We start from the raw sequence: 10537 nt of genomic DNA, 5'->3' as shown, positions 1-10537 counted from the left end.
GGTCCCGGATTAACCCTTTCCTCACTCGCTCATTTAGAGGCCCGGTCAGGTTCCGTGCCTGCGCAAGCCGGCGGCGCGCCTTCCCCCCAGCCCGCACCGCGCATGCACGGGAAGGGGGGGTGCCGGTGGGGGTGTTCACGGCCGGCTAGACATTCTGTGCTCGTGCAGGAGGAGGGCTGCTACCATCAGGGACGTGCACGATTCCCTCCCACCCCGCCCCCTCCCCAAACTCCAAAAAAAAAAAAAAATTCCAAAATACACTGCCACCCACCGTGCCCCCGCGCCCCGCGTCCAACCCCGTCCCCGGCCTGCTTGCAGTGAGCGCGGGGGAGCCCACGGCGAGTGTCTGTGGCTGTGCCAGGCTGCAGGTAAGCGCGGGCCGGGGGTGCGGAAGGGGCCCGGGCTATCCGCGAGGCGGGCGCGGGGGCGCGGGGGCGGCCGGCCGCCGGCGCGGCGGAGCGGCCCGGAAGACGCGCGTTCTCGCCGAGCTCTGGGGCAACAGCCAGTTCCAGGATGTGCGGGCGGCCACCAGCGGTGCGGTGCGAACGGGGTCGGGCTGGGGCCGGGACCGGGCCGGGCGTGGGGACCTGGCGCCCTAGGGGCCGCGCAGGCCGGCGAGCGGGCTCCGGCAGCGGCCGGGCGGCGGCGGCGGCGACGGCCCCCGCGCGCGCGCTCGCCGAGCCTCGGCGGCGGAGTTCATGGCCGCTCCCGCTCGCACCGCCGCAGTGCACCGCGGTGGGGGTGGGGGTGGGGACGGCCCCGAGCTCGGCGCAGAGCGCGGCCCGCCGGGCGCCGCCCCTCCGAGCCGCGGGTCCCGCCGCGCCGCCCCCAGCTGCCTGCCGAGGAGGCGGCCGGGACCCCCGCGCTCGCACTCCCGGGTGCGCCCGCGGAGCTCGGGAGCCGGCCGCGCGCCGCCCCCGCCCCCGGCCGCGGGAGGGCGGGGGAGGGCCCGGCGCGAGCCGGTCGGGGAGTGCGCGGGGCGCGAGCTCCGGGCTCGCGGGGCGCGGCGCGGGGCTGCGGAGCCCGGCCGCACGCCCGCTCCCGCTCCCGCTCGCCTCCGTCGCTGCCGCGGGCCCTCCCGCTTGGGTTCGGAGCCGCGGCCCCCAGCCTGCACTGGACTCCGATTATGAAAGGGAAAGTGGCCCTTGCACCTCCGGGCTCCGAGGCTGGGAGCTTTTGTTTAGGAAAGGATGCAAACGTCCTTATCCGCCCCCACCCCCACCCCCGGGCTGAAAGAAACGAGAGCGAGGCCCGGGAGGCTCTCAAATCCTCTTGGGTCTTGCGTTTCGTTCCCTGCTTCCTCCCCATCCCGAAGTTGCGAGCTTTCTACCGGGAAGTCGTGCGGCCGCCATTGTCGCGGCTTCCCCGGGGTAGGGAAGGCGGCTGCCGCTGCTTATGTAAGTTTGACTTTGCTGGAGCCCCCGCTCCCTGCTCCGTAACGGAGGCCGAGCGCGCCAGCGGTTTGGAGAACCGCAGTCAAGGGGCAGCTTTGTTATGGAGGTGTAGTTGGGGCTACATCTTTGCCTCCGCGGACACAGATACTTGGACACAGATACTCGCAAGGGCTAGCTTCCAGTTTAACTCACCTGAACTTAGTAACTGGAACATCTCAGTAGAAGGAAATGGTCCTCGGCGATCTTGAGAGTGGGGGCCAAACATCACACTGGTCTCCCCCCGCCCCCCGCAAAGAAAAACCACCCACAGTGGTATGTTGTCATGGGTACTGCAGGGCCACTCCTCTCCCTAGTCCCATGCACTTTTATCCGGCAAGCCCTAGGCAGAATTACAATAGTGGGAAGAGGGGAAGTAATTAGGTAGGAAGGTTTTGCGTGGCTGCCTTCCTTTGGAGATGACTGCAGGTTGAGGCGCATCTAGGGGACAGGCAGAGTCCTTAGAACTAATGTTGCCCAGCTCTCACTGTGCAAACCCCCTGTTACTGCAGGCATCTTATTGGTGTGTTTTTCTGTAGAGGGAACTTTTGAGGGTTTTCAGAGTGTTGGTCTCGAAGTTCAGGTCTTGCACCACAATTTTTGTGTAAGAATGTTGCAGCTTGTTCTCTTGGTCCCACCACACCAAAGTTTGTGTGGTCACTGTTCAGTGGAGGAAAGGTGTTTTTTTTCAGGATATTGGGCTGCAGGATGTAGTCCCTCTGGTAAGAGTTGAAACTCCCCCAAAGGGAGAATTCTTTGAGCCTCCCTGTGGAGAAGGAGGTGAACACACCTGGATTTCTCAAATAAAACCATAAAGACTAGTGTAGCCTACGTCATATGTATTATGCACACAGAAGCACAGAAAGAAGAAAGCAGCTACTGTTCCTTCTCCAGTGTTAACTGTTAGGGATGTACACTTCTATAACTTCATTTAAAAATGTACATTGTATATGAGCCTAAAGATAAATATGGAGGGCTACATACCCAGTAGGATATGGTGGGGTTAGGGGAGACTTACTGGCTTTTTCTGTATCTATCAATATTTGTGCAAATATGGGCATGGCCTCTGTTTATGAGAACTTCCTTAGTGGTTCCTTCAATCCCAGTGTACAGTCCCCTGCATGCTCCAAGTGCCACAGCCTTTATCTGTTCTCATTCATATCTGTTCAGAGCTGGACCTGATGCTGCCAGTCACCCTCCTCTCTGTTCCCAACCTGAAAATGGGTACATGTGCAAGTGGCAGGACAAGAAAGGAAAGTTTTATTTTTTAAAATCAATTCTTGAAAACATTCTTGTTTAGAATTTGGGATAGAGGAAGATTCTACCTTATTCTTGTTTGTCCTTTTCTTTTGTAGGACTGGCGTGCCCCAGATCAGAGTTATTCTGATCTGAAGAATTTGGTGTTTAAAGCATTAAGATAATAGCCTGAGTTGTTCATGGTAACTATAACTTTGGGTATTAAATCTTGGAAATGTGTGTATGTGTGTGTGTGTGTGTGTGTGTATAAATTATGCATTAGTATTCTGTTTCTTTGAGGGGAATGCCTTGTGAAATAAAAGGAAAACAATGTTTCAAAAAGAAAATAAACAGAACAAATTATCTTAAAAAGGTAATTCTTTGACAGGGTCTTTTGTCCCAGATGTCTTTCATGCCGGTTCAGAATGTCTTTTGCTTATGAAGTACTCAGAGCACTTGTCATGTACATCCGGTCTTGATGACACTTTCATCTGGATGGCAGATAGATTGGCATCCAGATGGAATGAAGGTGCTTTTCACTGTTTTCCCAAATGCCATCTGAGGGTCATATTAAGCCTTCATTCAAGTGGCCCAAAGCTGGTGAGGAAAAGAGCAGAAGACAACTCTAAGTGGAATGTTTTGGCAGTGACCTCCCTTTTTGGTTCTGCAACAGTGATTTGTCTCTCCTGTCAAGGAAGTAGAATATTGAGCACCATTATTAGTTATTTCACCAAAACTCCTCTTCTGTACCTGGAATAAGAGTAGACACAACAGGAATAGAGCCTCCTTGCCTTGGACCTCTTTCTTAAGCCTTGAAGTTATTTGTCGTTATTACCTCTATTTGTCAGAAAGCACAGGTTATAGCGTTAGGTTGCCTGGATTTCAGTCCCAGCTCTCCAGTAAATGACTAGAATATTGGGCAGGTTCCTAAACTCATTTAAAAAAGGGGGCTAGGAATGCCTACGTCTAAGTTTATTTGATCAGTACATTCGTGAAGACATGCAAAGCACATGGAACAGTGCCTGGTATGTATTCTGTGCCCAGTAAAAGTTGCTGTTCCTATTACTAAGCAAATACTTTATAAACTGGAGATAATAGAAATAACGAGATGGAAGTCCGTAAGCTGGGATCAGTGTTTTGAACTCTTCTGGAGCCACTTCTAACATTGATTTTCTGAAATTGTTAGGTACTAAAAATTGATCAGGAAATGAAAGTCTGCCTGTGTTTTGTGTATGGAAAAGTACTGGTTCATAATTACCAAACTCTCTTTTTGAAAATTTTTTGTAGGAGTTTTTCATCAGTATGTCTGAAACCATTAAATATAATGACGATGATCATAAAACTCTGTTTCTGAAAACACTAAATGAACAACGCCTGGAAGGAGAATTCTGTGATATTGCCATTGTGGTTGAAGATGTGAAATTCAGAGCACACAGGTGTGTTCTTGCTGCCTGCAGCACCTACTTTAAAAAGCTTTTCAAGAAGCTTGAGGTTGATAGCTCTTCAGTAATAGAAATAGATTTTCTTCGTTCTGATATATTTGAAGAGGTCCTGAACTACATGTACACAGCAAAGATTTCTGTGAAAAAAGAAGATGTTAACTTAATGATGTCATCGGGTCAGATCCTCGGGATCCGATTTTTAGATAAACTCTGTTCTCAGAAGCGTGATGTATCTAGTCCCGACGAAAATAACGGCCAATCTAAAAGTAAGTATTGCCTCAAAATAAATCGGCCCATTGGAGATGCTGCTGACACTCAGGATGATGATGTGGAAGAAATTGGAGACCAGGATGACAGTCCCTCTGATGACACGGTAGAAGGCACCCCCCCGAGTCAGGAGGACGGCAAGTCGCCTACGACGACGCTCAGGGTTCAGGAGGCGATCCTGAAAGAGCTGGGGAGTGAGGAAGTTCGGAAGGTCAATTGCTACGGCCAGGAAGTAGAATCCATGGAGACCCCAGAGTCGAAAGATTTGGGGTCCCAGACCCCTCAAGCCTTAACATTTAATGATGGCATGAGTGAAGTGAAGGACGAACAGACACCAGGCTGGACGACAGCGGCCAGTGACATGAAGTTCGAGTACTTACTTTATGGCCACCATCGGGAGCAGATCGCCTGCCAGGCGTGCGGGAAGACGTTCTCCGACGAAGGCAGGCTGAGGAAGCACGAGAAACTGCACACGGCCGACAGGCCGTTCGTTTGTGAAATGTGTACGAAAGGTTTTACCACACAGGCCCACCTGAAAGAACACCTAAAAATCCACACAGGCTATAAGCCCTACAGCTGTGAGGTGTGTGGGAAATCCTTTATCCGCGCCCCGGACTTGAAAAAGCACGAGAGAGTGCACAGTAACGAGAGACCGTTTGCGTGCCACATGTGTGACAAAGCCTTCAAACACAAGTCCCACCTCAAAGATCATGAACGAAGACACAGAGGGGAAAAGCCTTTTGTCTGTGGCTCTTGCACCAAGGCGTTTGCCAAGGCGTCCGATCTGAAAAGGCACGAGAACAATATGCACAGTGAGAGGAAGCAGGTCACCCCCAGTGCCATCCAGAGCGAGACAGAACAGTTGCAGGCGGCCGCCATGGCCGCCGAAGCGGAGCAGCAGTTGGAAACCATCGCCTGCAGCTAGAGGTGCTGGGACAGGACCGCTTTGCCTGAGTCCTGGAGACTGAGACTGCATTGTTGGTAACACGTGAACGCCAGTCACTGTATTGATGTGGAAACTTATGGAGCATTGTACTCACTGGACGTAAGGCAGTGCTTGGTTAGGTGTTTTGAAAACTTTGCAAGGAAATGGTGTTCCTTGGTTCTGACCAAACAGTCTCACTGTCCTTTCTGGTGTCTAGTAGTAATGTTGCCAGTAAGCCCTCCCCTCCCCACCTTTTTTTATGATTTTGATTTGAGAACTCCTGTGTCCAGTTCAGAAGTGAGAGACTTCTATTCCGTTTTTTTAATTCCTCTCTGCACTTGCTGACTGGCAAGTGTACTGCACAGAGTGATAATTGAGTGCATTGATTTCCTAATCATCACGATTCTGTGGGACTTACGGGCAAAACAGCATTTTTAATAACTTGATAAAAGTTCGTCATGTAGATGCAAAAAATACTGGTGGGTGGTTGACCAAGAACACTGCGCAGATATGAAAACAAGTTCCAGAATTGCAGATCGGTATTAGATTTATATTTGGTTTGTTAATTTCATATCACTGTTTTTCACTGTTTTTGTGGACAAATAATGGTTGCTTTGCTAAAGCATTTCTTCATTTTGATGACCCACGCCGACCCCAAAAGATGGAGTCACAAGTCCCGAACAAAGTAAACCCACAGGAATGACAGTGGTCTGGGGGCTGAGTTCTTTTTGTTCCTCTTTTTTTGGGGCATTGCCACCTTGCAACAGATGGGGTTTTGGGGTAGACCAGTTGTTAGAGGGATAGCAAAGGGGAAATAGGATCCTGGCTCTCAGGGACGAGGTTTTCACGTTTGCAAAAACTGGAAGATTTTTCTAGATCAAAATGATTCTTAATTGATTTTGAAATTGGGTTTTTATTTAGGATCAAAATTAGGACAAGAACAGGTATGCTTCTTCGGATAGATACATTTGTGTCACTTAAGAGAATGTCATCAAGCTTTTGGGCTCTCTGCAGCACGTGATTTATCCATAAAGGAGATGTAATAGTGTTACTTAAATTAATAAATTGAAAATCTTTTTAAGTGTGTAAATAGTGTAGAAGTGTTGGTCTTATGTATTTCAAGTAAAAGTAGACAGCTGCACTTTTTTTTTTTTGCACATTGGATTAAAATAACTTCCATGAGCAGCAAACATCAGTCTGTTTTCTAACCAATATTAAAGATTGTAAGACCAAATGTTTATTTTTTTGAAGTATATTTCATCATTGGTGGTTACAATTTTAAGTAGAATTTGATTGCCATTTCATAGCCATAAACAGAATTATAAACACTGTTCCAGTTTTGGTGTATGAAACTTTTTTTTAACCTTTTCTTTAGGAATATATTGAAATACCAAAATAGTTTTAATTACGTTCTGTAACAAAGTATTAGTTGATTATTTTAGAATGTACAATTTTAGAAAAGTGTCATTTTTAAAAAATTTTATTTTTGATCCTAGATTTTTTTTTTTCAAGTTGCATTAAAATAATTTCATTTCATAGCTTGTTGCATTAACACCTGTAATTACTATTGTGGGAGAAATTTTATTTTTTAAATTGATGTATATGTTATGCCCAAGATTGTAGGATGAAGATGCTACCTTTTAAAGAGACTTATTTATTGGTAAAATGTTTACTTTAGTTTAAAATTAATTTAATTTCCTTTCTTTACAGTTGTTTATTCTGTTCTAAAAGTAGTCCTGTCACTGTGTTTATATGCTGTTAGTGGAAGGGGCACTGATTGGCGTTCCTTGGCTGTTTTAACCAAAGCAAAGGAAAAATGATTTCACATCTTGTTGATTGCTACTTCAACAAACCATTTTTTGGGACTTCAGTTTTGTATATAAAAGAAAATATACTTCTATCATTCCTGTTTTCATTTTTTGCATAGCAACCTCTCACATATCCAGGTTTCTACCAAAGCACATTTTCTATGCTCTCTTCAACTTGGTTCTGCAGAGTTGCAAGTTAAACCTGTGGTATGGACCCTCCCTGAAACCACATAGTCATGGTGCCGCCTCCACAAAGGAAAGCTTCATTTTCAGCACTTAATTTGTATTGTGTAAATATCTATCATCTGTCCTATTTTGCATGAGAAGAAACTTATTTGTGGTTTGCCATGTCTAACACCAGGACTGGGTTTGTATGTGTGTTAGTATGCCTGTTCTCTCTGGTTTTTTGGTGGTAGCTTTCCGATCTTCTGGTCTTTCAGACTGCCTCTGTCCACCAGCTTGCTTGAGTGATCGATCCCCTGGATGGTAAAGCCCATCATGGAAGACCTCCAGTCACAGGAAGTTAATCCTGAAGTATGCTTACGCTGAATCTAGTGTGAGAGGAGAGGAAATTATAAATGTCAGCACTACTAAAATCATTTCATTTAAAAATCACCTACATTTTTCTCTTTGTGCAAAGAGAATGTCTACATTTTAACTTTTTTCTAAGTTGCTGGGTATTGGCATGGGCCAAGAGAATTTTAGGAAGCCCAAATTTTACGTAATTGCCTGTTAATTAACTTGATCATGATTTTGGAATTGTTAGCAATTAAAGAAGTCACCATCAGGTGATCTGGACACTAACAAATTCCTACTCTTTGGTAGATAAAAAAAATGAAGGACAATGTTGCAAATTTATGCAGTCTCCAATTTACTAGAGTATGTTGTGGAAGGTTGAGTGTAACTCAGTCATTGGAAACCTGGAATTCATTTTCCTGAGTAATGCTGTTGGTGGTGATTAGTTCCCAGAGCAGATGAAAGCCTTCCCTGTAAGTGTGATACAGCTGGTATACTAAAGATTCTAGTCAAGTTCTAGTTCCAAGTTCTAAGTCCTGGGAATGAAGGAATTGAAGCTTCCGGGGCAGCAGTTGGAGAGCTCTTGCTTTCCTTTCTGTCATCTACCTTTAGCATCCAACTCCTTTTCTCCACTGCCCGAACTCTCTACCTCCTTCCCACCCCCAGGACTGGGATACAAGACATTAGGCTGGAGACAAGGTGACCACTGACAGCTATCACAGAGGTGAGGTCCTAAATCCATTCTGCCTCCTTCTCGTACTAAATCAAGGAGCAGCTTAATGATAGGCAACTCCCTACCTTTCTTTTCTTTTTATTTTATTTTATTTTATTTTATTTATTTTTATTTTTTTTTCAGCATAACAGTATTCCTTGTTTTTGCACCATACCCAGTGCTCCATGCAATCCGTGCCCTCTCTAATACCCACCACCTGGTTCCCCCAACCTCCCACTCCCCGCCGCTTCTGATGAAACACTGCCATTTATTTTGAGACTGCCCGAACTGCTCATTATTTCTTGAATTTTGTCTTCATTTTAGCAAATCCCCTTGTAACTGGGAACTTCTCCCCCTTGGAACTATTCCAAAATAAGTTTAACTCTTAATCTATTAGACAATACTTGAGATTTGTAAAGGGACTGTATCTTATTGAACATATGTTGAGCATTGTGTGTGAGGGTCTGTGCTGGTTGGTGGAGATACGGGCAGAAGAGATTTGGCCCCCTCCCAGCAAGAGTGTGCTTCCTTTCCGGGTCTCATATGTTCATTTTCATCACCTATTCTCCATGATTCCTTAAAGGTCACCATACTAATTTTTTCTCAAGGATTGTAGATGTAATTTATCTGGTCTATGACAGCTTCCAGCAGTTTTACGTTTTCATGATCTCTTCGAGAGATATTCTCCCATTACCAATATTTATGCATAACTTTTCAGCTTAATAAGGTAATGTGGTTTAGTGGAAAGATTTCCAGAAAACTTGAATTGGATCCTGGCTCTGCTTAGCAATTACCATGTAGATTTAGGCAAGTTCTTAACTGCCCTGAACCTTAGTTTAGTTTTGCTATTTCTATATTTGTGATAGGGATCTCTACTTCATGGGCTGCTGTGAAGATTAAATGCTATAAGTAGTATGGAATATTGAGCCCAGCACCTACCCCTTTTTAGGTACCCCATAAATGTTCCCTTCTTTCCAAAGGACATTCTCGCTAGAAAAGTAGAAGCAAAATTGCAGTTTTCTTGTGACATCTGTCAGGTCTGTAATCTTCAGCCCCAAGCTGTAGACCTGAAGCTCATTGAGGCTTCTTGATTGGAAGTATCTACAGAAGCTATGTGTATTTTAGCATTTCTGTCATCTTCAACCTATTCATGCCTTGGTTCTCACATACTCATATATTCATCTTAGAGTTTTCCTGGGTTTTGTCATCTCCCATCATCTGAATAGATCCTCAGCATGTAGTCAAGTGTAAACACTGCCCTCTGGATGGCTCCCAGCTTTCTGGGGAAATTATCTGATGGCAGGGTCAGAATTGGAATTTTGAGAGGTGGCTCTTAGTTTCATATGTGAAATCACTTACCTTTTTAAAATCTAATCCTACTTTTTTATTATATATTTATTAATTTTAGAGCGAGGTAGGGAGAGACTGGAGAGGAAGAGAATCCCAAGCAGACTCCCATGATGAACATAGAACCCGACACAGCGCTCCCTCCCACAAACCTCAGATAACAGCCTGAGTAGAAACCAAGAGTCAGATGCTTACTCAACTGGGCCACCCAGGCACCCCTTTATAATTTTATTTTTGAGTAAACTTGCCAACCAAGTGGGTCTCGAACTCATGACTCAGATCAAGAGTCATATATGCTCTACTGAGTGAGCCAGGCAGGCAGCTCAAAATCACTTAGTTTTTTTGGTGTGTTTATATTTGTTTTTCTGAATTTGGGTGTTATTTCAGACTGCACTCAGCCTTTCCCTTCCTAGTTTGTATGAATTCTAGGATGATCTGTAGCTTTCTCCCCAAAGAGGCTTAATACTATTCCCCAAGAATTTTGGTTTTTCCTTTAGTTCCAGAATACCAGTTTACTAAATCACTTTGCCCTTCTTTTGAGTATTTTTCCATTAATCTCACACAAAATTCTTCCTCCAGAGTAAGATTAAAGTGTATCAGTCAACCAATATTTTTGAATGCCTTGTTTGTGCCAGGCCTTGGACCAAGCTGGGCATGGAACAAGACTGAAGCCAGTCCCAGCTCATGGAACTTACGATTCAGGGTGGAGTTAAGTGATTGCCTTTCTAAGTTTTACAAAATTTTACAAAGATTTACAAATATATCATCAAAAATAAGCAAAGTGCTTTTTTTAAAAAAAAATCTGTGCTATGCATTTTAATCCAGTTCACAGAGCATACTTCAGAAAGTAGTGT

At 45.5% G+C, this 10537-nt stretch overlaps 1 protein-coding gene across 10 annotated transcripts; it reads left to right on the top strand.

The window, feature by feature from the left end:
- Nucleotides 1–252: 252 nt before the first annotated feature.
- ZBTB14 (zinc finger and BTB domain containing 14) lies at nucleotides 253–7203 on the top strand. 10 transcript variants are annotated; one of them, XM_032310533.1, is made up of 3 exons: nucleotides 253–368; nucleotides 2601–2869; nucleotides 3954–7203. In XM_032310533.1, the coding sequence occupies exons 2-3, from the start codon at nucleotides 2867–2869 to the stop codon at nucleotides 5298–5300; spliced, it is 1350 nt and encodes a 449-aa protein (XP_032166424.1). In that variant the 5' UTR covers nucleotides 253–368; nucleotides 2601–2866; the 3' UTR covers nucleotides 5301–7203. The 10 variants fall into 10 exon arrangements, with proteins under 10 accessions (XP_032166424.1, XP_032166427.1, XP_032166432.1 ...); XM_032310536.1 differs by having other exon boundaries at nucleotides 256–368; nucleotides 2786–2869; XM_032310541.1 differs by lacking the exon at nucleotides 253–368 and adding an exon at nucleotides 459–534 and having other exon boundaries at nucleotides 2786–2869.
- Nucleotides 7204–10537: the final 3334 nt, after the last annotated feature.

This window comes from Mustela erminea, chromosome 13 (assembly GCF_009829155.1).
Source record: "Mustela erminea isolate mMusErm1 chromosome 13, mMusErm1.Pri, whole genome shotgun sequence".
Lineage (NCBI taxonomy): Eukaryota > Metazoa > Chordata > Mammalia > Carnivora > Mustelidae > Mustela > Mustela erminea.
Note: the sequence above shows the minus strand (reverse complement) of the source record. Positions and strands in the feature narration are given on the sequence as shown.